General features: G+C 43.1%; 2 protein-coding genes across 7 annotated transcripts in view; both read left to right on the top strand.

Moving 5' to 3' along the window:
• myo1b (myosin IB) overlaps positions 1–10,511 on the top strand; it is a 52,978-nt gene extending 42,467 nt beyond the window's left edge. For 2 of the 4 annotated variants that reach the window (XM_062456977.1, XM_062456976.1), the window contains exons 18-32: positions 35–235; positions 892–985; positions 1,696–1,845; positions 1,947–2,015; positions 2,137–2,223; positions 2,627–2,713; positions 3,836–3,922; positions 5,024–5,110; positions 6,192–6,266; positions 6,430–6,564; positions 6,699–6,805; positions 6,951–7,083; positions 7,354–7,506; positions 7,693–7,823; positions 7,964–10,511. In XM_062456977.1, the coding sequence (XP_062312961.1) occupies positions 35–235; positions 892–985; positions 1,696–1,845; positions 1,947–2,015; positions 2,137–2,223; positions 2,627–2,713; positions 3,836–3,922; positions 5,024–5,110; positions 6,192–6,266; positions 6,430–6,564; positions 6,699–6,805; positions 6,951–7,083; positions 7,354–7,506; positions 7,693–7,823; positions 7,964–8,093 (1,726 nt within the window). In that variant the 3' untranslated portion in view covers positions 8,094–10,511. The remainder of the gene's footprint in view (positions 1–34; positions 236–891; positions 986–1,695; positions 1,846–1,946; positions 2,016–2,136; positions 2,224–2,626; positions 2,714–3,835; positions 3,923–5,023; positions 5,111–6,191; positions 6,267–6,429; positions 6,565–6,698; positions 6,806–6,950; positions 7,084–7,353; positions 7,507–7,692; positions 7,824–7,963) is intronic. The other 2 variants (XM_062456978.1, XM_062456979.1) reach the window with 2 other exon arrangements.
• Positions 1–18,541, top strand: part of LOC134017416 (eIF5-mimic protein 2-A-like) — a 206,182-nt gene extending 187,641 nt beyond the window's left edge. The window contains exons 1-12 of one of the 3 annotated variants that reach the window (XM_062456984.1): positions 14,177–14,293; positions 15,006–15,079; positions 15,178–15,354; positions 15,494–15,588; positions 15,723–15,788; positions 15,925–16,060; positions 16,227–16,336; positions 16,511–16,681; positions 16,803–16,949; positions 17,105–17,243; positions 17,360–17,482; positions 17,801–18,541. In XM_062456984.1, coding sequence (XP_062312968.1) covers positions 15,016–15,079; positions 15,178–15,354; positions 15,494–15,588; positions 15,723–15,788; positions 15,925–16,060; positions 16,227–16,336; positions 16,511–16,681; positions 16,803–16,949; positions 17,105–17,243; positions 17,360–17,482; positions 17,801–17,832 — 1,260 coding nt within the window. In that variant the 5' untranslated portion in view covers positions 14,177–14,293; positions 15,006–15,015 and the 3' untranslated portion in view covers positions 17,833–18,541. Of the gene's footprint in view, positions 1–14,176; positions 14,294–15,004; positions 15,080–15,177; positions 15,355–15,493; positions 15,589–15,722; positions 15,789–15,924; positions 16,061–16,226; positions 16,337–16,510; positions 16,682–16,802; positions 16,950–17,104; positions 17,244–17,359; positions 17,483–17,800 lie in introns of those variants that run through there. The other 2 variants (XM_062456985.1, XM_062456986.1) reach the window with 2 other exon arrangements.
• The last annotated feature ends 8,918 nt before the right edge of the window (positions 18,542–27,459 follow it).

Genomic DNA, 27,459 nt, shown 5'->3' with positions numbered 1-27,459 from the left:
CTCCCAGTGACCTCCTCTTCGTGTCTGTCGTCAGGTGCATCAAGCCCAATGACAAGAAGGCAGCCCACATCTTCACGGACACGCTGGTGTGCCACCAGGCGCGCTACCTCGGCCTCATGGAGAACGTGCGCGTGAGGAGGGCGGGCTACGCCTTCCGGCAGATGTACGAGCCCTGCCTGGAGCGCTACAAGATGCTCTGCAAGCAGACCTGGCCCCACTGGAGAGGACCCACAAGGTAGGAGTCACACTGCCTGTCTGGAATACCGGTCGTGTTTAGGCTACCCTCACAAAGAGACGCACACACCAAGCGCAATTCCATCATGGACACACAATCACCCACACACACACTTTGTATTTATCTGCCCCTACCTCCACACCTACCTCCAACACACATTCAACTGTTTCAATAAGCCTTATGAGAATTGCCTGGCTAACTGATTTCCTAGGTTGATTATCAAGTTATCAAGACCAAACACAGTTCAGTCTTTCCCTTCTTTATCCTGGACATGTTGGGACGGTTAGTCTATAATCAATTCCAAATCAGTGACACTAACGCATTCACTGTAATGACAGCCCTTTGACTGATATCTACTGGTTTGTGAACTAAAGAATTTGGTGTTCAGTGTGCTTTTGCGGTCTCGATCTGGCCGTCCATATATGGTGATTTAGTAGTTCATGAGGTTAGGCATGTTTTCATTCCACATGTTACTGTAGATACGCCCCGCTATCTGCTCCTGGAATGACATCTTGCCGTTTGCCCCCTTGATGGTCTTATCAGATCTGCCACGCTCTTTCTAGAATCGGCATGTTTTTCTTTGAGATCGACTGTTCACTAAATGTCTACCTTGTTGCTTGAGCCGTTCTCTTCCCCCCCCCCCCCTGTTACTGTAGGGAGGGAGTGGAAGTTCTGATGGCTGACCTCCAGATTTCTACGGAGGAGTTTGCCTACGGACGCTCCAAGATCTTCATCAGGAACCCTAGAACGGTAGCTCGCCCCTCCTGATGGGCCGCTTGACGCCCACCGACACACAACTCACAAACCCTTCCGCAGGGTCATGACAAAGGTCCAAAGAAAGTTTCATACAGCTCAAGCTAGAATCCAAAATCCAAACATGTCTTCACGAGGGCGCTCCCCCGGGCAGGAAACTGTGCTTTTTGAGCCCCTTCTCCAGTAATTAGCACTTATCCAACATTTTGAACACACATGCTTTCACTTAGCTGTTCTGACGCTGCTTTGCCCAGCCAGCGAGCATGGGAAATGAGCGTTTACTCTGCACGGCTGGAGCTTTTACAATCCTGCGAGGTTGGAACAGTGTCCCTTGTGAGCCCAGAAGACCAAACAAAGCCAGTACCGACCTGATCTCATGCTGGTGCTCTGTGCTTATCCATGATCTGGATCTGGGCTTATCTTGCAACCCGTCTCCTTGTGGTGTGTGTCACTGTTCTTTCAGGGTAGGCTCCAGGTGGCTTAGCCCTCACTCCCCTATGTCTCCTGTCTTCAGAGCTAGACACTAGACACGTTGGGTAGTCTGATACACAGGATATGTTCAGGGCAGATGTAGCACACTCATTGCAGCTGTACCGACCATCAAATCTATGCACCGATCTAATCTTCATTGTCCTCCACGACAGTTGTTAGGAGCGAAAAGGTATTTTGCCATCTTAAGTGTTCTGGTGTCCCCACTCTGCCGCCAGCTGTTCTTCCTGGAAGAAAAGAGGAGGGGCTGTCTGGAGAACCTGGCCGCTCTCATCCAGAAGATCTACCGGGGATGGAAGTGCCGCAAACACTTCCTGCTACTTAAGAAGAGCCAGGTGGTGGTAGCAGCCTGGTACAGACGCTATGCGGTGAGATGCCCGCCTGCACACACACACACGCACACGTAATACACATGCTCATCTATAGATCCTTTTATATTAACTTTTCTCTTCTGTTGTTGTTTTTGTAGCAACAAAAGAAATACCAGAAGATCAAGAGTTCGACCGTCGTGATGCAGTCCTTCATCAGAGGCTGGAAGGTAAGACAGTGTCATGGCTGCCTGGTCCTCAAATAAGTTGAATCATACCTTACTATCAAGAACAATATTGGTTCTATAAACCGACCGACATCTAACGAACCGACATGACCATTTCCAACAGGCTCGCAAGATCTTGCGAGAGTTGAAATACCAGAAGAGATGCAAAGAGGCAGTGACCACCATTTCTGCATACTGGCACGGCACACAGGTACAGATATTGTGACAACGCCGATTCCTCTCAATACCAATTCATTAAGTGTGCTAGACGTTGCAATTGACGATGACCAGAAGTACGCGAATATGATGTTGGGTCATTGAGGATGTGATGTCGTGCTTCGCGGTGCTTCTTCCAGCCGCCGGACAAGGGTGTGAAGTATATTAATGCAATCCCAAGTCTTCCAGGGAAGCTGTATTTGAAAAACATCCCCCCCACTTTCACCTCGTCTTCTGTGGCTGATCTCACTACTGCTCACTTCCCCCCCCCACCTCCTCACTCTTCTCTCTCTCTTTCTCTCTCTCTCTCTCTCTCTCTCTCTCTCTGACTCCTCCTTTCCTAAACCGCCGGCTGCCTCTGTCCTCACTCTGACCTGCCCTCCTGCCGCCCCCTTCAGGCGAGGATGGAACTGCGCTGCCTGAAGCAGGAGGCACGGAATAAACACGCTGTGTCAGTCATTTGGGCATTCTGGCAGGGGACCAAGGTATTTAACCAGACTGGCACCGTGTGTCCCCATCCCAGCTGTCCGTCATCCCCATCCTGCCTTGAAACTGCCAAATGACAAGGGACGTGCCCCTCGTCGTCGTCATCCCTCCCCCCCCCCCCAACCCTCCGTTGTCCAGTGGTTCACTAATGCCCCTCACCAGTGTCTATTACTCATACCTGTCATTACTCCTTAGGTGTTGGGATGGGGGAAACCAACCTACACACAGTCTTTTTTTTTGTGGGTTCTTCCTTTTGTTAAGAAGCAATACCTTTCCCCTAAGGAACAGTATTCCAGTGTTCCTCAGCATCCTTCGCCCATGTGCTCAGGGGCTTTCTGATCTACTCACTACTTCCACTTTGCTTCTTTGTCTTATAATGAGACATGTTGTATGAATCTTGGTATATTCACTAATTATGTCTGATTAAAATGCCTCCAAAGTATCTTGGAGAGAGGACTCAGAGAGCTGTTTTACTGACTTCTAACTCACAGGTTGGCACATACAACATGGCTTAGTGTAGAACATAGTAGCACACCATTTCCTGACCATAAAATGCAGATGTGGGCCAAAGCTTTTTTTTTTAAGGTGACCTTTGTAACTCTGACTCAACAGCATCTTATCTAACGGCGTTTCTAACCAGTAGTGAGATAAAACTTCTAAGAGAAAGTTTATTGAATCATGCTGTACTGTGGTCAACTCTATTTGGTGTGTTACATGATCCATGACAAGCACAGACACGTGTGACTTATCTTATTAACGAATGGGCAATTGCACTCGGTTATCTCCTCCATTGCAATCCAAGGGCACGGCATCTATCTGTCCCGCATTTTACAGCATTAAACAGTTTATTGAACTGTGGGCTGTGCCAACTGTGTGTGTGTGTGCTGGGTCATTTGCAATATCTAGTCTCTACCGTTCTATTCTCTCATTGAGCAGAACCTCATCTTTTGTACACTAACTTACTCAAAGCACAGCATAATGCATTTTTACACACACACACACACATTTCTTTTATACTGTTTTCATTTTACCCTCCCCCCCTAACTCACCGTAAACACTAAAGACACTGCCATTTTCACCTGTCACCATAAAAGTAAACCCCCCCCCACCAACTTCCCCAGGCACGGAGAGAACTGCGGCGTCTAAAGGACGAGGCGAGGAATAAGCACGCCGTGTCGGTCATTTGGGCCGGCTGGCAAGGGACTAAGGTATTTGGGAAAGCTTGTCAACATCCATGTTCCACCATCTCCCATCAAACCCATACCAGACCCTTACAGTAGCTGAATGCCCCCCCCCCCCATGCATGACAAGGTACCGAACCATACAACCCCTTATCCAGAGTCCCATTGCATGCCAAACAAAACCGGTAAAGACAAGTCATTTACAGGGGGAAGACACCCTGACAGCCCCCTGGTCAGTCTCTCCATGCCAGACTGGGGAGCGTGTAAAGGGGGTTACTCTGAAAGATGGACGGCTGAAGAGCCAGTGACCCTTGGCTTTGATGGGGCTGGGGCAGGGGGAGGGAGGGGGAGGGGGAAGGACACGGTCACTTAAGCCTCTTTACTCCACAGCCGATGGATTATAGCTGATCCAGACTGGCACCCGCGGAGGGGGTGGGATGGGACGCCGCCCCGTAGGCCCTGCCTACTCCTTTGCCAAACGGCCCCGTTTGTGACGTGTGAACAGCAAACCTTTCTCATGCGCGCACACACACACGCGTCAAAGCACACACACTTTTCACAAAAGCAGACACGTTATCCTGACATGGCACTTTGGCGTGTTTACCAGAGAAGTCGTGTTTGGGGTGTCTTTCTCTCTCCCTCTTGCATCCTCCTCCTCTCGGCATGCCATGCTGTGTGCATTCTATGTGCATGCTCTTTTAGGCATGAGTAGTGTGTGCATGTAACGCCTCCTTGCCTGCCTGCTGTCCTCCTGATACTGAACTGCTGTGTTTTTGCTTTTGTTTTCTAGTAAGTAGTGTTGGATCCTTTGAGTGACCCACTGCCTCGCCGAAACGAGCCTAGTCGTTCTCACTCAAGAAAGCTCCAGTTAAAACATGGTTTACGCAGTAACGTGCTTGACACCTCTTGGAAAATACTCTTGTATGCTATTCTTTCGAAGGGGATTTCACATCCTAAGCTCTTGGGTAGACAGGCTCTCGTGTGTCGTGTGGTGACTGTGTGTGTTCCTCAGAGAAGGCAGGCAGTGTGTCGGCTCTGCTCCACCTGTGTGTCCACCTCTCTTCCTCCTCGCTCTCATCTTGCCACCCTTCATTGGTTCCTCCCGTCTCTTCCTCCCCCTCCTCGCAGGCCCGAAGGGAGCTGAGGCGCCTGAAGGAGGAAGCCAGGCGTAAGCACGCTGTTGCCGTCATTTGGGCCTACTGGTTGGGACTCAAGGTATCACAGACCTACCCCAGTACATGTGTTCCCTGTTGTACGGCTGGGGGGCCTTGCCAGAATTCAGCCAGCCTCTGCCCATTAAACTGAGGATCCGATGAACCAAGTCTTGAGGACTAGTGCCACAGGAAAAAAACGACCTCCAGAGTGATTGACATGTGGACCGATCAGTACTGGTGCATATTCATACCTCTATTTTCAGTGACGCATTGTTCTGCTCCGGTGGTCAGGGGATTCAGATGTATGCTATGAGTTAAAGCATTTCCTCTCCTCCCATGAAGTTAAATCTGCTACTATAATCCTGGGCTTTAGATAAGCTGACGCTAGATAATTGAGTGACAGATGCTTTTTTTCCCCCCTTCTGGTTCCTGAAGACCACATTTTCTCACCGCAGAGGTGAAAATCCCAACGTGGCAGAGGCTGCCTGGATGTCTGCCTGTCTGTCCATCCATCCACCTGAATGTTTCCATCTGAATTCACCTGTCCAGTCTTTCTTGTTGACATTCGGTGCATGCTAGCCTGTCAAACTAACATACTGAACGTGCTCCTTCGTTGTGTTGATGTCTCTGGTCACATCCTGTTTGTGTTGTCCGGGTGTCCTACTAGTGGCCTACTTCCTTGTAATGTGATTGTGTTGTGTCTATTGTGTGTCATTCTAACGCATGAAGAGTTGCCAATACTTCTCATTAGCTCTATGTCTCACTCAGTGGCCCAAATCCTCTCCTCACGTTAACTGTTATCAAATGATGACCTACACAGTGTTACAAGTCAGCATTGATGTTATTTACCACAAACTCCAGCAATTCAAATAATTCTGTTTTCAGAAAACCGTTGGACCGTTCCTACAGTTATTATAATGTGTTACATAACCATTCAAACCTTGCCGTTTTACCTTCCTGTTTAGATCTCTGTTGGTGTGTCTGCCGTCTGAATCCTTCTAACTAACCCCTTGTCTGTTGGTCTACCGTCCTGTTTCCTCGGTGTTGTGGGCCCTCGCCACTGTCTCTCGTTCCCGTCCTGGCCCTTGCCCCATCTGGTCACCATAGTGATAGTTGATTGACAGTCGTCATTCTGATTACAGGTCCGCAGAGAGTACAGGAAGTTCTTCAGGGCCCATGCCGGCAGGAAGATTTACGACTTCACTATACAGAGGATCGTAAGTAACACCTGAATGACAACTGTCTTTTTTCCAAGAGCATCCAGATGATTCACTGCATGTCTGAGAGTAAATTATAATAAGGAATGGAATTTTCGGACTCCCATGAATATTGGCCATAAATACACTGCATATTGAGTTGCTCTCTCCTGTTTGTCTCCAGATGCAAAAGTACTTCCTGAATTTGAAGAAGACCATGCCCTCCATGTCACCCATAGACAAGAAGTGGCCGGCCAGGCCTTACCTGTTCATGGAGGGGGCCAACACAGAGCTGAGGAGAATCTTCTACCTCTGGAGGGTCAGCTGCCTAGCAACACTGGATCCATCTGTTCCTAAATGGAATCCTATACCCTATATATATATCCTACATTGAAAAGGTGAGGAGATTCCATCACTGAAACTCTAATGTCGATACTTGTTTATTCTAATCAGTGCAAGAAGTACAGGAGCCAGTTCACAGAGGACAAGAAGGCAGTCTATGAGGAGAAACTGGAGGCGAGTGAAATCTTCAAGGATAAGAAGGCTCTCTACCCCAGCAGGTTGGCTGTCTCCTTCACAATGAAATCCCACTCTACACCTTCACATGTACACCAGACACACCTATTCTACACCTGGGTTATCCATGTCCTTTGAAATCATCCCCAAGAATGTCCTTCACACGGTGGGACCTCTTGTGTTGTGCAGTGTGAGTCAGCCTTTCAAAGGTGACTACGTGGAGATCAACAAGAACCCCAAGTACCAGAAGCTGAACAGCGCCGTGGAGGAGAAGGTCCTACTGGCGGACGTGGTTAACAAGATCAACAGAGCCAACGGCAAGGTGAGGACCGCAACAGCAACACGCGCCTCCAGACATTCAACCTACAGGTCTCGGACAGTTTTACGACTGAGACATTTACATGTTCTAAAGCCATGTCTGAACATGCCTGCGTAGAATACAGCCTGAAGACTAATCTTAGCTATGTGTTTGGGAACACTGTAGATTTGAATACAGTTCCATACAAATCATCAATCAATCATATGCATACAGTATCAGGCATTCCTTAGGTGAGTTATGATTGTTTGGGTAAGCCAGCTCCTCTTTCTACAGGGTTCTTCCAGGATCTTCCTGTTGACCAAGAACAACTTTGTCCTGGCTGATCAGAAAACAGGCCAGGTTAAGGCCAGCGTTCCTCTACCAGACCTCACCAGTGTGTCCGTCAGCACTCAAAATGACGGCTTCTTTGCCCTAAAACTCAAAGAGGTGAGGAACCAAATGGCCCGTTTACAATCCAGTACACCAAAACCGTATGTGAAACTGTCTTCTGTTGTGTTCTAGTTATTCTCCATGTGAATTAAATGGCAGTCAAATTGATCATCATCCCTACTTTGGAACATTAAACAGGCATGTCAGGCTACTATGTTTACTGTTGTTATCGCATCCCCACAGGGCTCTGCCTCTGCAGCCAAAGGTGACTTCCTGTTGAGCAGCGACCATCTCATAGAAATCATCACTAAACTCCACCGTGCTGGGACAGCCATGGCCGATAGGGAGCAGATAAACATCAACATCTCAGACGAGTATGAGCTCCTGTCCCTGTGCCTGTATCTCTCCTTCCTGTCCCCTCCGTTCATAGTCCCAGGATCAAATCATCTGACAGTTTCACTCCTCTCTCTCTCGCTCTCTCTCTCGCTCTCTCTCTCGCTCTCTCTCATGGCAGGTTTCTAGTGCAGTTCAAGCAGGACAAGGTGTGCGTGAAGTTTGTCCAGGGAGGTTCCAAGAATGGCAACAGCGCGGCCTGCAAGCGCAAAAACAACCGCCTGCTGGAGGTGTCTGTGCCGTCGCCATGAAGACCCCCGCCACACCACCACCATAATTGGGTGTTTCGCTCGAGGACAATTGACCTTTGAACCCCAAACTCCACCCCATTTGATTCCCCTCCCCAGCCCTCTTCAATGACTGTGCAATTATTCTACTTTGTTGTGGTTGTTATCTTGTCTTTTCATTTCATCCCAAATTATTGCTTCAATCACTGTAATATTGAACTGTGCTGCCCAGCTTTGGTAGAGAGAGCCCCGCTGGGCTGCATTCCAACAGAGACATGGAGGAGAGATGGTTGTTTTATGTTTTGTATGTCATCGTTTTTAAAGCGGGAGTTTGGTGGCAAAAACGATGGCTCTCTTGCCAATGGATTTGGCGAGTTATCTTGAGTTATCTAGACAAACAGTGGCGATGATGACATGGACGACGATAAAGAAAATGACCAAGTGGTAACCATTTTCAGTTTTCTGTCAGGGTGAAGAGATGGGGGGTGGGGGAGAAACCAGACAATGGTTTTGCCATTCAGTCACCCTGTCTATAAGATATCTGAAAAAGCAACTTTCTAGTCAGAGGAAGACCAGTGAACATTTCCGCCACAGTAGGCCTGACATTTTTCTTGAAAGTTAATGTTAAAATGATTGCACTTCTGATGTTCACCTGGGTGAGAGGAAAAATGACTTGATTATCAAACTGTCGAGGAGATTGATATTATTGATTTGTTAGGCTTTGCTTGCACCTATTGCAGAGTGAGTGGTTCAGCAGAAGCACCAAGGGCTTGTCAAATGTAATTTGCCAAGTGATTGTAAACCACTTCTTGTTCGAGACCCACATGTGCCATTGATCTAACCCTACGTTGTTGGATGCACCATGACTTGTTGCGTGCGTGAGAGTGTCAGAGTCAAGTCAAGGCTGTCATTAAGAACCAGTAAGGTGAATGGTCCCTGTTCAAGCCATCGTCGTTGTTTATGCCAAAAACCACTGGGAAGGGGACCCTCCCAGCCTGGGCAAGACTAACGTACTGCACTGTGCACGTGATCAATATCCATTTTCTCTGTAGTTGTCTTTGACGTTCAATACATCTTTCAAGCTTTACTCGATGTACTTGTAAAAAGCATAATACTAAACTGTATCTTTTCTACCTGTATCTGACCTAGGCAGTTCCACATCCTTTGCATACTATATGTTCTGTACCCATCATACAAAGAAGGATTGGATCCTGGGTTTATAAAGAATATACTGTCATCAAGACCCCTGGCTAGACTGGTGGGATGATATGTTCCCAACAACACAGGAAGTGAGGGGACCCCTGGGTCCTCCCTGATGACTTTCCCACATCTAGGGTTTTTCAGCCCAGAGCCCGTTGTTTCCAAGGGCTCTCTTGTGCAAATGGGAAATGTGCTCGTTGCCTGAACGCTGCATAGACACCAATTGGCATTATTCCTCCTCATTTGCCTGGGAGTAGAAACATAGTGATAGGATGTACAATGTTGACAGGAGCGCAAGTTCTCTCACATCCGATGTTTCCCTAGGAAGTGTAGTAGAGAGATACAGAGAAACCATGCTTACTGGGCAATACACATTGGCTGTACATAGGTTAGGCTGTAGACCCAGTTTAGAGGTGGATTATAGTATTCTGTGCTACTTCTCTTATTGCTGTGTTCCAAAAATATCTGTTTTTTTTGCTATTGCAATGTGGGCTGTTTTATTTTTAGTGACCTCTGGGCTAATAATAAATGTAGTGTTTTACTTGGGGCAATCCCAAACTCTGTTAGAGTGCATATGGCATGTATACATTCTACAGAGGTTTGCTCTAAGTTTAACCTGGCACAGCTTTACTGTCTACTCTGCCTATGTACATATTTGGCATTCAGACACACACATGCCAATGTTGCTGATCAGAAACCAAACAAAAAGTGTGCTATATTTTGAAGTATATTTGATATATTCTTTATCTGGATGTTTTATTGGAGATTTTTGTACTGTTGTAAGAAAACCAATGGGTGATGTGGAGGTATAATTCAGCCAAACTCGCGGTCTTTAGATTCTACAGGTGGACCTTGATTTTAAAACCTTTTTCATGTTTTTTTTTCTTTTCTTTTTCTTTGTAGTTACACAGAAGACACAGGTGTACTTGGGAAATGGTTGTTTCTGTTCCATGGACAGGGGGAAACTGAGCTCAATTGAAGAGTTTTTGCTTCTCTGCTCTGTACAGTTTGAGATTTCAATGCAGTTTGCAAAGGTTAACCCTCTCTCTTTCATTTGTTTTTATCTGAAGTAAAAGACAAACTAGAAAAGCAAATGATGTATTCATTCTTGTTGTGTGCCTAACGTAACCTATGATGAGACCGAGAACATGGACGTGTTTCAGTAGAACTCAATGTAACATTTACAAGTAATCTCTTTTTTAAATAAAAAAAAAACAATTAATAAATAAAGTACTTTGGCTACCATCTGTGAGCTTCCTGGATTTTAGGGTTGTTGCGATGCGCATTTTTGATATGTCCTTGCACCATCTATACATTTTTTAGATACACTTCATGAATGCTCGGTGCATAAGATGACTACATGGGTGATGCGTAGCTTCTCATTAAGACATACAAGACCAACAAATGGTACTGAGGCCTTTTGTAGAGATGCACTTTTTGTCATCCACATGGGGTTGACTGAAGTGAAAGTTTGCCATCACTATCAGAGCCCATTCCACATTCCTGGGCTGAGATGCTATTTATCAGCAGTACCACGAGCCTGAGAGAGGCAGAGGGAGACAGGGAGGTGGACAGCCCTGTCGGCAGCAGCCCAGATGTTTTCCATCACATCTGGAGAGTTGTTCCCGGGTTAAATTCCGCGGCCAGGGGAGCCTGCCGGCGGCAGGTCCCAGGGGAGCAGTCCTTGACAGATTGTGCAAAGAGGTAAAAATAGAGCACAATTATGGGCTGTCCCATACCCAGTTCCCACCGATCTACAGGCTGGGAAAGGAAGGAGGGGCCAGGCCTCCCGTTGTGATTCAGTCCCTCTATGGGATTGTCTGGCAGAGAATAGACAAAGTACAACTCATCTGCAACAAGCTACATGTAATTATCACAGGGTATGACAAGTTAAACCCGTGTAACAGGTACTTTCCATGCAGACAATGGCATCAAATAGGATGACTGTTAATGAGCATTACTTTCATTTTTCAAAAAAATCTGTAATTCGAGCCACTGTAATTAATGGATATATATTCACAGACTCGATACATATGTATTCACACCAAAGATTTTTTAATAATATGAACATTTAAAGTTTCACGCTTAATCCTGATTTATTGTAGTCTCTGATGCCACCTAGAGGAATTCCTATGATATGCAATAGTAATCTTTGCTCTTGAGTCAGAAGTAGTTTCAAGATCCAAAGACCACCATATCATGCCCTTTCCAGTGGCGGTTCTAAACTATTTCAACTGGGGGAGCTAAGCAGGGGCCAGTTGTACTGTTAGAGGGACCATTTACATTAAACATTATTGTTGTCATATAGTTTCTTCACTGCACTCCAGGTATTAACAGGCAAAAGGCCATGTTCATAATTATTCCACAATTTATTTGCATTTCCCTTCCATTTGTACATGTGCATTACATAATCCGTATCAGTCACATCAGCTGTATTCTACAGGTTTTGTGGTTTCTTGCAAAAATATCACTAAATGTTGCCCTCCTTGAATCGATACTTAAAACACCTAAATTGCTTAACCTCTCATCTGATATTGTGAACCTAAGATATGTTTTCACCAGCTTTAGTGCAGAAAAACTCAGTTCACAAGAAGAAGTACTAGCAGGGATTGAAACAGCTATTTCTTATATTGTTTAAATACCTCAAAGAAAATATCTTTATAGCTCAATGAATAATGCTTGTTTTACTGCACTGGTGGGTCTCTGCATGCCATTCTGTATTTTCCTTTGTAAAATTATTCAGAAAGGATGTAGTTCATGCCCCAAGTCCTCAATATTTGATTCCTACATTCTAGCAAATGGAAAAAGGGACATCTCTCTTCTCTGGAGGTGCACAGGCTGCTGGACCAGGGCCAGGTGGGGCAGGTGCAGATGATGAGAGATGGGGACTTCCTCACACACATCCCTCGCTTAGTGGAGAAAGAGCATGGAGGTGAAGCTCTGCTGGACCTGGGGTTCTACCCAAAAGCCACAGGCTATTGCATAGACACAGATGAAGTAAGTATAATACATGAATTAATACATTATTCAAAGGTGTACTGTACACCCCAGAACCATCATGGTAGGCACTGGCACAGTAAGTGTAAGTCACTTACATGCATCGAATACATTTTTTAAACAAGTCACGGAACTCAGAATCTAGTTATTGATCTGTTAATAAAGAGTGGAGTTGATTAAACATGTTCATAATTGATTGAGCTCTGACTTTATTGAACAGATTTACAGTCTGAGCATGTTTAATAACTTGTGGAGTTAATTAAATTAGTTTATGGTTCAAAAGTCTGTTGAGTTCATTAAATTACTGTTAGATTTAGTGTGTCATTCAATGAGCTTATGAAAACTTTATTAGTGTTATCAAACAAACTGTCAAAGCCTTTTGCTCTCATATTAAAAATGGGTATGTGCAATGTTAAAGTGTGTTCGTTTCTTAAGTTCCAAACCACATGGTAGGTTTCACCACTCTGAATGTGAATGGGAAGAAGCAGTTTTCTCTTCCTGAGCTTGGCATAATAACTGTATATAGGGCTCACAGAAAACAAACTGTATTCACACAAAAACACCATATTCTGCACCCAAATCTCATTCAAGTGGATGATAAATGTGACCAAAACATTTAAATGAGTTTGCAGTGCAGTCTACCGAATCCATGTTTTTATTTTCACATGAATTCAAGTAGACAATAATCAAGAAAGCAATTCTAATTTTTTTTTATTTTGAGTGTCTATGACAAATGTGAAGACTTCCTCTGATGTCCGTTTGCAGTATCTCAAGAGGAATCAATAATGTACAGCATGTGACTTGAGACCTCATGATATATATTTAATGAGCAAAAAAACAGTACTGGTTATTTTTTTGAGTTATTAGAATTGCTTATCAGCACATATCCCCTGGGCCCTGCTGAATGTGGCTATTGTTTTTTTTGTTTGTTTATTCGTCAGCCCATATAGGGTTATGACTAGTAGTCCAGCACTCAAGGTGTAGCTTGTGCAAGACAATCATGCTGTTCACATAAACTACACTCCTGATTCTCCTGATCTGTTGGGTGTTCATGATTCTAAATGGGGAAAGGAAGGCAGTAAATAAGTTATATTACATTTAACTCCCTTTATTATGCGCGGAGGTAATTTATGTTTGTGTTGTGTTATTGAAGCTTCTTTAGACTGATGCATTCAGTAGCTCTTTAGATCTTTTAGTCGGTATGATGTGATTCCAAGTATACAAAACCCTGATGCACCAGAAACCAGTAAGACGATCTTGACTACACCAAAGGCTACTATAGGCTATAGCAGGCCTATATCTCCTATAGATATCCCTTAAATTCAGTTTCATTGTGTCTGGAGATAAAGCCCACAAGTTGAGGGTTTGGCAAAACAAACTGGGTTGATTTCTGGCCACATTTAGTCTTTCAACTTCTTGCCAGTGATTGCACTCAATGTCAATAACTTTGTTTCAGTTAACACACGTTTTATCTGATAGCCTGTTAGGTTACCTTTTTCAACTCAAAGCCGCATTTCAAATGTACACTTTAGATTCGTTTCAGATTACCGTTTGCATGTCATTTCCTACACTACTGCAAGAGGACATTTTCCTTTGACCCTAACAGAGATGTGCATTGTTCGGAGTTCCCCGTGTTCAGTCGATGAGTATTCACTTCGGGGCCTTTGTTCAAGCTTGCCTTTTCAGGGAGGGTGGCAACTTTCTAAAGTGGGGTGGTATGCCCTTTAAAGAAAGTATCTGCGCTTTAGGTCAATTTTGATCAATAATTGTAACATACCTTTGTCACAATGTATGTATCAGTGTTGTTTATTTGTAATACATTGCTGATATATATCAATAACAGAGATGTTTTGTTTTTACAATTATTGCTGTCTCCCCTACTAAAGTGTGATGATCCATACGATATCAAGCTCGCGTCGGCGCAGAACACTACTTCCTCAGATTTTTTGGTTAGGCCAAGAAATCTCGTTGTTGTGTCGCAGTACCTAGAGTTTCTTTGACTGTTTTTGATCATACATCGGAATTCGGTAAGTTGTCATTCGATTGTGTACAGCTTCGCTGCGTTTATCATCGAGGTAAAAATATTGCATGAAAGTTACATCTTAGTAATGTTAAGTCAATTTAAATTGAGGAGGGGACATGCGTCTACTGGTTTGGCTAGCTACCGAGCATAGCTAGCTAGCTACAGAATCAGAAGGAACATACAGTACCAAGCTACGTAGGTAGGACTAAACAAACAAAACCTGGCGCGTGGTCGAAGTAATATAGCATGGGAGATCGCATTACTTGTAAATTATTTGTAAATGAAAGACATCTGTTTGGTTTCAGTTTTGCACATGATGCCGTTTGAACAAGGCAAGGCGGTTAGTGCTAACTATTCTGGCCTCGACCAACCCAGCTGATTGCGGTGGACTGTAATGGATGTGTAGATCCATTAAAACCTAACAAATACTAGCATGTACAACAATGGGGGAGGGTGGGGGGTTGTAAACTTAAACAGCCCCTTTTCTACTATGTTAGCTCTAGTTTTAATGGATTATGGTTATGCGTAATTGTGGCCAGCTAACTAATAGTGAATGGTGATGGGCTTCATATTACCATGGCAATTTAGCTGTTTATCGTTACCGCTGTTATGTGCATCTTTATCACAAACAAATTTGATTTGATCACACATATATTGCCAGATGTCTTTGTCACTCATTTACACTGGTTGTACACTCTCTCTCTTGTCTTGTACAGGGTGTCTTTTATGAGTAATCAAAGGCAGCAGAAGCCTACGCTAACAGGCCAGCGTTTTAAAACTAGGAAGAGAGGTGAGCTTAATTATTTACATATCCAGTTTTGGAAAACATAACTTATGCTGCTGTCTTGTTTAGCTATTCCACACAACTAAACATTTATTGTTCAACAGATGAAAAGGAGAGGTTTGACCCTACCCAGTTTCAGGAAAGCATCGTACAAGGTCTGAATCAAACTGGCTCTGATTTGGAAGCTGTAGCGAAATTTCTTGATGCCTCTGGCGCAAAACTTGACTACCGTCGCTATGCCGAGACACTCTTTGACATCCTGGTGGCTGGCGGAATGCTGGGTAAATTATATTTGCATGTCTAATGCCTAGTTAAATATTTAAGTTTCGTTTAGTCTAAGGTTTAAATTGTTCTTGAACATTCAATACGTTCAGTGTATCAGATGTATGAGTTTTGCCTAAAATGTCTGTTTGTTTTCAGCCCCTGGGGGAACCTTGTCTGATGACTTGACCCGCACAGAGTTCTGTCTCTTCACGGCACAAGAAGACCTAGAGACCATGCAAGCATATGCACAGGTTTGTTTGAAGTATGGGATTCCTAGTGCTCCCAGAAACCTCCAAATTGTTGTATTTTTTCAAAATGTTGTTTCAAAATCTCTACAGTCCAATATTTATGCTAGAATTATATATCTATATTTTTTTATTTGAAGGTCTTTAACAAGCTTATCAGGCGTTACAAGTACCTGGAGAAAGGTTTTGAGGAAGAGATTAAGAAGGTCAGTAAACTGAATGTAAAGAAATGTACTACTTGTGTATCGCCAATATTGGTTTAGATGTTCTGAATTAATCTTTGTCGGCCCTCAATTTTTTTCTTGTAACAGTTTTTCTCTTTGTTCCATGTCTTCTATTCAGTTGCTGCTGTTTTTAAAAGGATTTACTGAGTCGGAGCGCAACAAGCTGGCCATGCTGACTGGCATCCTGTTGGCCAATGGAAACATTTCGGCCTCCATCCTGAACAGCCTCTACAATGAAAACCTTGTCAAAGAAGGTAAGGATTTGATTTCCCCAACTTTAGTGTCATCGGTTGTTTAATACGCCTCATTTTTGTCTGTGTTGCAAAAACATGTTGTGCAGTCAAAATAATAGTTTGAGAAGGGATTTTTCTCTTGTATGCTCTGGAGCTTCAAGTCAGTCAATCTTATTTTAACCTACAGGGGTCTCTGCAGCATTTGCTGTGAAACTTTTCAAATCCTGGATCCATGAGAAGGACATCAACTCTGTTGCAGGTAGTCTTCGCAAGGTCGGCATGGATAATAGGCTCATGGTGAGTGTAGACCGAAAGATGGTTGTTAAAATGTGTAAAGTTAAAATATTTATTATACTATAAAAGGTTATCAGCTAATGCGGAATGGGAAGGAGGGGAAGGCTCTAGAGTTTCAGAGAATCATTTGCTGCTGAGAAGTATTATAACAGCCTTTCTCCTTCCCACATCCTTCAGGAGCTATTTCCTGCCAACAAGCGGAGCTGTGAGCACTTCTCCAAGTACTTCACCGACGCCGGGCTCAAAGAGCTGTCAGACTTTGCCAGAAACCAGCAGTCCATCGGGGCCCGGAAGGAACTCCAGAAAGAGCTGCAGGAGCAGATGTCACTTGGGGAGCCATTAAAAGATGTAAGGCGCCCTCTTTTTAGCTGTAATACAGGAAAGCCAACAGATCCAACGGATCGACCTGCTTCGAGGGACTTGGGTTTGTCTCCTTGTGTTAACTGTCATATCTGTGGTTTTTCTGCAGACCATTGCCTATGTCAGGGAGGAGATGAAGAAGACCAGCATCTCCGAGCAGACCATGATCAGCATCATCTGGAGCAGTGTGATGAGCTCTGTGGAGTGGAACAAGAAAGAGGAGCTTTGCACCGAACAAGCCATCAAACTCTTGAAGGTCAGGCACCATCCCATGATGGCTTCTGAATCCTAGATCTTCTGTTGCATTTTCTATATGCCTTATTTGTACAAAAGTACAAGACACTTTGTACACAACACTTTGATCAAAAGTGGAAGAAAAAAATCAATAAGTGTAATGTCTTGTTTCTACAGCAATACAGTCCCCTGCTCAAGGCCTTCACCTCCCAGGGCCAGTCTGAGATCACCCTGATGCTCAAGATCCAAGAGTATTGCTATGACAACATCCACTTCATGAAGGCTTTCCAGAAAATTGTCGTGCTGCTTTACAAAGGTATGCGACAGCTGTACGTGTATAGATGCATGGCTGATGATGTAATGGTTCCGTCATAGTTGGGTGGGTGCATGATTAATAGGAGTGGTTTGATTGGTCTTATTTCTTTTGTTCAGCGGATGTCCTGAGTGAAGAAGCCATTCTGAAGTGGTACACTGAAGCTCATGTTGCCAAAGGAAAGAGCGTTTTTCTGGAACAGATGAAAAAGTTTGTGGAGTGGCTCAAGAATGCTGAGGAAGGTGAGCATGTGTGGTTGTCAGGGGACTAATCTACCATGAGAGCGATAGATACTATTCACCGTTCCATCTCTCAATTTCAACCAGGGACAGCATTTTCTTTCAATTGGTTTGTTCCGAGCAGAATCTGTTTTCATATTTCCTGTTTTATGTTCCACCTTTTTAAAATGATTGCTCCCGAACCAGTCAGAACCAAATTATATATTGTGTGTGTGTGTGTGTAACAAAATATGGATTGTTCCTTGATTTGGGTGTATTTGTGTGTGTTGATTTCTGGTTGTCTTTGCTCATATGGCTGACACTGAATTTGCTGTGTTCCAGAATCTGAGTCAGAGGAGGAAGAGGCAGACTAAAGACCTCAAGCCAACCGAGACTCGACATTTTTAGGCTAACTAACGTAGCACCTGGAGCAGTATAATGTTTTGTTACAGAAGTGCTTGTCTTTAGTTATTTACTTTTTTCTTTTGTATTCTACCTCCTCAACTCGAACCATAATGTCTAGGTGTAATGTAAGGGCTTTTACATCCTATCCATTTTAAACATTTTGTTTTCTATTGGAACTAATAAAGTTTACACTTCTTATAATATGAATATGAATGAGTATACCTCCTCATTGAAGTGAGGACATGTTGCCAGATTTGAGGAAATGTATCCAACCCCACTTTTCTATGTATTCTTTTTTTTTGTTAGTTTCAGGACTTCCCTATAAACTAGAGCATTGGAATATCTACATTTCATTTAGACACCTTTGGTTGTGGAAGTCTGCCTGAGGCTAATGCATAATTAAGAACTTTGTTTTGCAACGACTAATGATGGACTGATGGAAAAACTTTTCTCTTTTGTTCTCGTTTTTGCCAATGTGACTTCCCCCTTCCCTAATTTCATCTCTCCTCCTTTGGACCTTAACCAGTCTACTGCAACGGTGCTGGTGGCATTGCCCATTGAATTGAACTGTAATCGCTATTTACTTCATCTGTAACATACTGTGCCAGCTTCAAGATTATAATTTTTTTCTTTATCCTGTTATCAATTTGACTTTTTAAAATAAAAGCAATTACTGGTTGTCAGCGTTTGTTACTGTATTTTGCGGGTCCTTCTTGTCATGAAGTGTTTATCTAGAATGAGTTAGCAAGGGCAATTGAGTTGGAAGAAAATACTGCAATTCTTTGAAAAAATCCTCATGACCTGGGGTTAACACTCAAAGGTGTAAAGTGCTAAACAACCAGAATGTTTATCTATGGTAAGTGCAAAACAGTCATACATGGGTAAATGTTTGCTTTGTTTTAAAAGCCAATTAGGTCTCAGCCGGGCATGAGGAAGTGGAGATAAAGCGCTGTAAGCCTGCTGTGAGGACATTGAAACAGTGGACCAGTGAAGCTATGGAGGATCTGCGGGCGTGCTTGGACTGCACTGACTGGGACATGTTCACGACTGCTACCAATAGTCTGGATGAGCTCACAGGCTGTGACATCATACATCAGCTTCTGTGAGGACTGCTGTATACCAACTTGGACCAGGGTGAGCTACAACGACAAACCCTGGTTTACAGCTAAACTCAGAAGGTTGAGGTCAGCGAAAGAGGCCGCGTTTAGGAGTGGGGACAGAGACAGTTTTAAGGAGTCGAATAACAGGTTTAGCAAGGCGGTGAGGGAGGCTAAAAGACTACTCGGAGTAAAACCAATTCTCTGCAAACGAGTCTGCTTCTGTCTGGAGAGGGCTCAGGCAGATTACCCCCACTCCACTAACGACTCCCGCCTGGCCAACGACCTGAATGAGTTCTACTGCAGATTTGAAATACAATTGGACAGTCCTGAACTACCCCTTCCCACCCAGGAGGCCTCCCACCTCCCCCCTCTACAGTGACGACTCTCTCCATTCAGGAGGGTGAAGTTAACAGAATTTTCAAGAGGCAGAATCCCCGCAAAGCAGCTGGGCCGGACTCTGTCTCTCCAGCCACCCTCAAGCACTGCGCTGACCAGCTGTCTCTGGTGTTTACCTACATCTTTAACACCTCCCTTGAGACATGCCATGTGCCAGCCTGTCTCAAGTCCTCCACCATCATCCCTGTGCCCAAAAAGCCAAGGCCAACAGGACATAATGACTACAGACCCCTCGCCCTGACCTCTGTGGTAATGAAGTCTTTCGAGCACTTGGTGCTGGCACACTTTAAATCCATCACAGACCCTCTACTGGACCCCCTGCAGTTTGCCTACAGAGCCAACAGGTCTGTGGACGATGCAGTTAACATGGCCCTCCACTTCACCCTACAGCACCTGGACTCCCCAGCATCCTATGCCAGGATCCTGTTTGTGGACTTCAGCTCTGCCTTCAATACCATCATCCCCGCCCTGCTTCAGGACAAGCTCTCCCAGCTGAACGTGCCTGATTCCACCTGCAGGTGGATCACAGACTTCCTGTCTGACAGGAAGCAGTGCGTTGAGCTGGGAACACAAGTCTCTGACTCCCGGTCCATCAGCACTGGATCACCCCAAGGCTGCGTTCTTTCTCCTCTGCTCTTCTCCCTGTACACCAACAGCTGCACCTATAGTCATCCGTCCGTCAAACTCCTCAAGTTTGCGGACGACACCACCCTCATTGGGCTCATCTCTGGTGGAGATGAGTCTGATTATAGGTGGGAAGCGGCCAACCTGGTGACCTGCCACTGCCAAGGACAAGAGCAGGCTGCAGAATATCATCCGCACTGCTGAGAAGGTGATTGGCTGCAATCTGCCTACCCTCGAGGACCTGCACACGTCGAGGACCCTGAGGCGAGTGAGGAAGATTGTGGCTGACTCCTCCCACCCTGGTCACTCCCTGTTTCAATCACTCCCCTCCGGCAGAAGGCTGCGGTCCATCAGGACCAATACCACATGCCACAAAAACAGTTTCTTCCAGTTTCTTCCTCTTCAACAAGGCCAAGGGTTCACACTGACTTCATGACTTAATGCCCTTAAAACAACACTGCTTTTTGCACTGGACAATACAATCCTGTACCATTTGTATTTTTTGTAATATTTGTATTTTTATATTGTAAATTACTGCAACTTATATTTTATATTTTATTGTATAGTTTATTTTAATCTAATTCCATTGCTAGTTATGTACCTTTAGTTTGCTAGTTATGTACCCTTAGTATAGTTAGTCCTCATATTTAAATTTTAGATTCCTATATGTTTAATGTTTGCACCTTCCTGCCAAAGCAAATTCCTTGTCTGTGCAAACTTTCATGGCGAATAAAACCCATTCTGATTCTGAGATGAGACAGTAATCTAATGAGTAGCAAACACTTCATACTAGGAGGTCATTGAACCTGATTTATGACAGTAATTTAAAAAGCAGAAGGTATGAAACGCATCCCTATGCTTGTATGTGGAGTGTGTATGTCGGCATTTAATAAACTGGGTCTTGGCTTTTGAATATTGTATCTTCTCAATTAGATATTTCTAAATCTGATTATCAGTTAAGATGCTTAACTGTTTCTCTGCTAAATTATACCTTTAGTCCTACTGCTATATTCATTAAAGTCACAGACCTTTTAAAATGTGATCTTGGAATTTCATCATGGATGATGTGGATTTAGGAGTTGACTTAATATAACCATACTATTGGAATATCAAAAACTGAAGTGAAACTAAATTTTATTGCTGAAACAATTTTCATAATTCAATAGATTGAGACACAATGTATCCGAATATATAAACACAAATATTTATAGTCCATTTAATTTGGATCCAATTACGCTTTGTTTTTACAGACTCAGAGCAAACAATATAAACATTCTCCACGCCATTACATTTTGATTTACATTTTTGGTACGGTAGGTTGGTCTTTTTTACTGAATACCAATAGATGGCAGTATGTCCTGGGAAGATGACGCCTTTGAACGCTTTTTTCTGGAACCGTCCAAATTGTATAAGAAAACTAAGTCTTCAGGTCTACAATAATACATTTTCTCTCTTTTCTCTAAGGAGTCTGTTTTTTGTGTTGTGTTCAGTCTTTCTAAAAAAACTAAACTATTTGAGAGACATGCCTGTATGTGAACACAACTAGTTTGTCCTGTGAGAACTTGTCGTATGTGTGTTGTGTGTGTGTGTCAGGAGATGAGGCAGCAGTCCTAGATGGCTATGAGGTCCCCCCTCCTGCGATAAACAACATTAGTGGCACTTGTCATGGTAATACCTATCACTGGTGCATTGTTGGTGAGGTTCCTTTCATGCAGGCTGCTCTTCTTGTGGTGTCGGTAGGCTGGCACAGTACTTTACATTGAGAACTATGCTGTAGCAGCCTGAGAAGAGAATGGAAAACTTAAACTTTATTTATTCTGTGAATTGTTTGTCTCTGTTAGACTTCCTCTGTGAACTGAATGGAATGCCAGGAGCCAGGGGAGAAGCAAGAGAGTAATTATTCTGGATTTCACACTGCGGCTTTGGTCAATAAACATGACTCACACTGCAATGCAGAACTCATCTAAATAATACCGCCAGAATACAGAAGGACATAGGACAATGGTCTGTCTGAACAAAGAGAGAGGGCTTGATATAATAGCTTGATTGCCATTTTAAGTGTAGCTTTCAGAATGCAGGTTTTTTGTTTGTGTCAGTGATATCCAGGCTTTACATTTTAAGCCATATGTTGACTGAGGATAAAAGGCCATGTTAGAAGATGTAACAAGTTGGCACAATACTTAAAATGTGTCCAAAGTGACCAAAGTGACTGTCGGCAAGGATGTTTATCAACTAAAATTCCATGTGAACATGTCTGCAACTAAGGCAGTCTCCAATGGGGGCCTTTGGATGTACAATATGGATGAGGCACTCACAGGGTTATTTTGGAGCAAGTTATGTTGACTACTAAGCAGAGTTGAATGAAATAATGGTTATTTTTCTGCAATGTATGGGAACCATTTAAAAGCTAATCATCCTGCACAAGACGCACTTCCAAATCCAGTGGCAGCCCATTATCTGGGATTTTGAATGAGAGCTGCAGCTACAATGGCCCTGTTTGCTGAGGCATGATGGCTGAAATAGGTTAGTTGTCGATAGTTCAGTGGTTATAAAAGTTCAGCCAAAGGTCACTTACCAGCGTCAACAAGTGTCTTCACATATAAACTTCTTATGGTGGCTTAGGAGGATCACACTGTGTGGAATGGGCTGGCTGTGAAAGTGTCAGGATTGAATGCCTGAGTCAACACTGCAAGTCATCACAAACATCATTACTGTGCCCCATATTGCCTAGCCACCCGCCGGCACATGTCAGTGTTTGAGCACTGAGGGAGGTGACCAGGGAAATGGATGGCCTGATTTGATAGACCCCTCTGTATGAGGATTCAAACTGGGTTGTTTACCAGGGCTGGACCATCTTTGATCTCAGGGCTCAGTGTCCAGAGATAAGGGTGTTAAGTGAAAGAATACATCATTAGTCACCTCTCTCTCTCTCTCTCTCTCTCTCTCTCTCTCTCTCTCTCTCTCTCTCTCTCTCTCTCTCTCTCTCTCTCTCTCTCTCTCTCTCTCTCTCTCTCTCTCCCTCTCTCTCTCTCTCTCTCTCTCTCTCTCTCTCTGTCTTTTTTATGGGTGGCTACTAAGGCATCAAACTCTTCACCTTCACATCAACAATACAGCGACTTCATGGGGGGAGGAAGGGGGAGGTTGGGGGGGGGTTGAGCTGAGTACATTCAATTGGAAATCTACAAGAGAAGGAAAAACATGTGGCAGAATCCCCCTGAGTACAACAAGGCTACAACTCAGTGCTTTGGCTGTGACAAACTGCACTGATAACTTACAAATGAAATGAAAGTTTGGATCTCCAGAATGTTTTAACGAGTCTCCCTGGAGTGTGGCTTAATGACTGTGTAACTCTGTAATAGGAAGAGAGAGAGAGTGAGAGAAAGAGGGAGAGGGGAAGGGAGAAAGAGACACTCGGGGCAGGGGGAGTAGTTGGAGTGTTAGGTCTACATGCCACACTCTGCTTTCATTTACTCACGCACCAGTAGCTCTAGGGACACAAGCAGGCTATGGAGATGCACAAAAAGCTTTGACAAAACTGTTTTTGTAATCGTTGAATAGTAAGAATTTGTTTAATATTGAATAACCCAGAGGGTTATGTAACACATGGCTTGAAAAGCCACCCAAACATATAGCAATTAGGACTTTGAAAACATGAATAAATAAAAACATTTTAGGCTGCCATTCCAGATTCTATGAGAATCAAATGTGTTTTGGGAAGATATATATATGGAATGTGTGTGGTTTAGACTAAACATTATTTTTATCTTATTCAAAACACGGCAGTTAGTTCCCCAGAGAAGTGTGTTGATGCAAGTGTCTCCACCCACAGCCAAGGTAACATGTGTATACATGCTGAATTAAGAATAGGTACTGAAATATGAATGTGATGTTTGTTTCTCTGACAACTGTCTCAGAGAATACTACTCATACAGTAAAACAGTTTCTGTTCTTTTTTTTGTCGTGTTCCCATGCCAAAAATCGAGCCTTAACGAGCCACAATGCTTAGAGCTTGGAGTTCAATGAGAAACGCTGGTAGACAATTCTGTTTGTGGTGCCTTGCACAATGAAATGTTCAGATTGTGTGAATGTGCATAGCGGACCAATATCAATAGTTTTTGTGTCTGATCAGAGATCACAGAATAATTTGGTGTGAAATTTCCACACAATGGACCTCAACTTATCTATGCAAGGTATGAAATAGGTGATGGAACAGTTTATAGTCCAATTTTTAGAACTCAATAGGAGAAAAGGCTTGTGAAGATATTTAACAGATAAGCGTTTCGAAGTGGCCAGCTTTTGTTTTTTATATTCAAAGGCCCTACAACTCGTTTTGATTATCAGGTGGTTATGGTTCTGGGTTACCAAAATGATATCTAAGGAAGTTTTTTGACAATAATTTCTTGCTTTGAGGCTCAAAGCGATGGGCATGTTTGTGTTGTGACTCCCAGCAACAATCCATGTGTACCTCAATGCATGACTGCACCCGGCTGAGATAACAGGTCAAATTGGATCCAATTAAAACTGGTTTCTGCTGACTTCTGACCTTGCTAGTTTGCTGGAAAATAATTCCTGACTTTTGTTTGTAGTGAGATGTTTCCTCACTTGAGAATTCTATAGAATAGTTGAGAAAATAGAAAATATTATTTTATATAATTATATAATTGAAACCTCCTGGTTGACCTGATAATCCCCAAGGTAAAAAAATCACTAGAACCAATCAATGCCATTTTATGTTTTCAGTTTGTGATGTGAATGTCAGTAAATACCAGCACTTAAAACCAAGCACTCGTCAACAAAATCATAGCAATTATTGGGAAATCTTTGGTAGAGTTTTAGCTTGAAACTGTGAAACAGTTCTTCATTAAAATATATTCATCAGAACAGAAAGAGTGAATAATTACAGCATGTTTTAAACCCCCCAGTTATTCTACTGAGTGAGAACTGTATCAAACAAGGCTACCATGCTGTATCAGCAGAAGAACAGAGAGGTTTACTTTGCCAAAGAAATATGTCTAAATCTTTTGGGTTTCTTCAACCATGTGATGGGGGATTAGAATAAGAATAACTGTGGCAGGTTTGGAGGTTGGGTGAGTGTGTTGAAAACTACTGTAGACAAAAGACTCTGTCAGTGTATCACCAAACATCCAACAAGCACTGATTTATCTCTCCTGGCTGAGACAGTCGGGCTAAACCATACAGATGTGTGTCTTAAAACAGACACACCATGACCTCAGAAAACACACAAAAGTGCACACATACTAGACTAAGTAAGGGAATAAGGCAAGTCATTTATTCAAGCAGGGGATAAGGGGGAGGAAGGAAGGAAATGGGTCCTGTAAAACTGTAAGCATTCTATCATGAAACGTATGCAAGCATGCAGTTACGGTTGCAGATGTATGCTTTTGCCGCACAAAGCATCTGGGTTTTTTACATTTACAAATGTCTTTCTGCAGTCAGCGTGAACGCACTATGCAAGGTCTTGAATCCTATGATGGCATCTCTTTTGCCAAGGCTTTTCATGAAGCATTCTTCGCCAGAAATGGTGGTTTACTCTGTTGGGTTAGATGTTTCTGTTAATCCCCATCCCCAAATACGGTATGTGACAAAAAGGCTAAACGTTTCACATAGGTTTGGCTGACCTTAAAATATCCTACTCAATGTGTGTACTCTGTATTCACTACTTGTGAATGTGTGCTTTACGCTAGTGTCTGTGCCTGAAAAAAGGAAACATTTCACGAGGGGAGCAGACATTTTAACAAAAGGAAAGATGTCTCTATTCTTGCAATCCCGTCTAAGACAGAAAGAGTGATATTAAAGATGTACCAGTCAAGATACACTCATCAGGGAAGACCACTGTAATGGGTCTGCCACTTCAGAGAAACTGAAATCCCATGTCTGTGAATAAAACATTGTAGTTTCAAAGATTGTTCCCAGAGAAACATCAGTGAATTTACAATATGGGTGCCTGGACCAAGGTTTAAAAATGTATACATCTGTACTTCAGTCACTCATTCCTGCTTTTTTCCTTGCTGGTTTCCTCCCATACAGTTATTCCTATGGCTTCATTTCATTTTCATGAGGGTGAGATACAATTCCCTTGTTTTGTCCCCTTGATGAAAGTTCCTCTTGTTAAATCAAAATACCATACATGAAACCACCATACATATCACACATACCACACGCCCGCTCGAAGTACACACAGTATTTACAACATGCCTCAAAATGGTAAAATAAAGGTGGCACTTTTTTTGTATCTTTTGTGAGGTCGAATGATACGGTTATTTTTCATTTGAAATGTCACATTGTCAATTCAGATTGTATTCACCCCCCCCCCCCCAGTGTAGTGAAGCCCTGTTGTAAGCCCTGTTAGCACGGAATAATTTTAGACATGTTCTTGGTACCAAGTAGCTGACCCACATACAGTGACTGTATAGCTGAAGTCTTTCTTTCTGAAGTAGATTGTAACATCAATTAAGTGATTTCTGTGATTAAGCCTAGCTAATACATTGCCACTGCAAAGCACTGCCTTGTGGTTTCTAATTGCCTGATGACTTTAATCAAACTTCAGCCTCTTACATTACTGGTCATGCCTCTGTACAGTTCCACCATCCGTTTTCTATTCTTTCTATTTCTATTTCGATTTTGCACGCTTAAGCAGTATGTTAATGGAAAATCAGTTTTAGGGTACCAGGCAGTTGTGTACTGATCAAAAAGCAACATGGTGGAGCCTACAGTCACAGGCACAAAGTGGCATAGCTTTTCTTGCTTCAGTAAGTCTAGAGTATTGTTGATATTGACAGTATAATCAATCAGTATAGGATTCCCTTTGAGATAGCGCTGTCTATATGGAATTTGACCAAAATAGGATATGTGTCACCTAAATTGAATCGAGGGCAGATGTTTCCAGTCATTAATGTAGGTGTCAAAGACTAGCCATGGCTATTGTATCTCTTAATACCAGATGTTAAAAGAAATTAGTGGAAGCTGTGCTGTTAATGAAGTGTTAGCGTGATGCTTATCCCTTGGATGTTGTGTTAAAATCTTCTTTGCCCGGTTTTTGTATGCAGACCAAGCAACTTCATTTGTTTTAATGAGTCAGAGGAAAATGTGAAAACACTTTTCTGAGGGAATTGCTTTTATTTGCAGAGGTCTCTAGAGTTAATACCTGCCTTTATGTATTTTGTAACCTTTAAAAAGATGCAATCTTTGTGACAATTGTGCACACAAATGTTACTGCTCTCCCCATAACCTTTAGAAAATTGTAAACCATGAGCACAAAATCATTCAAATTGGTATACCTAACCTGATAGCTTGTGGGTACATAATATGTTCTGGTAATAGACAGGAACAGGACTATGTAAGGTCATATTGATTCAGTATGGGAAGTACACTCATTTGCTACTTGAAACAAATTTCAATAACAAATCAATGAAGTCCTTTTATGAATCTTTACGCAATATATAAGACTCAAGTATA

This window comes from Osmerus eperlanus, chromosome 3 (assembly GCF_963692335.1).
Source record: "Osmerus eperlanus chromosome 3, fOsmEpe2.1, whole genome shotgun sequence".
NCBI lineage: Eukaryota > Metazoa > Chordata > Actinopteri > Osmeriformes > Osmeridae > Osmerus > Osmerus eperlanus.
Note: the sequence above shows the minus strand (reverse complement) of the source record. Positions and strands in the feature narration are given on the sequence as shown.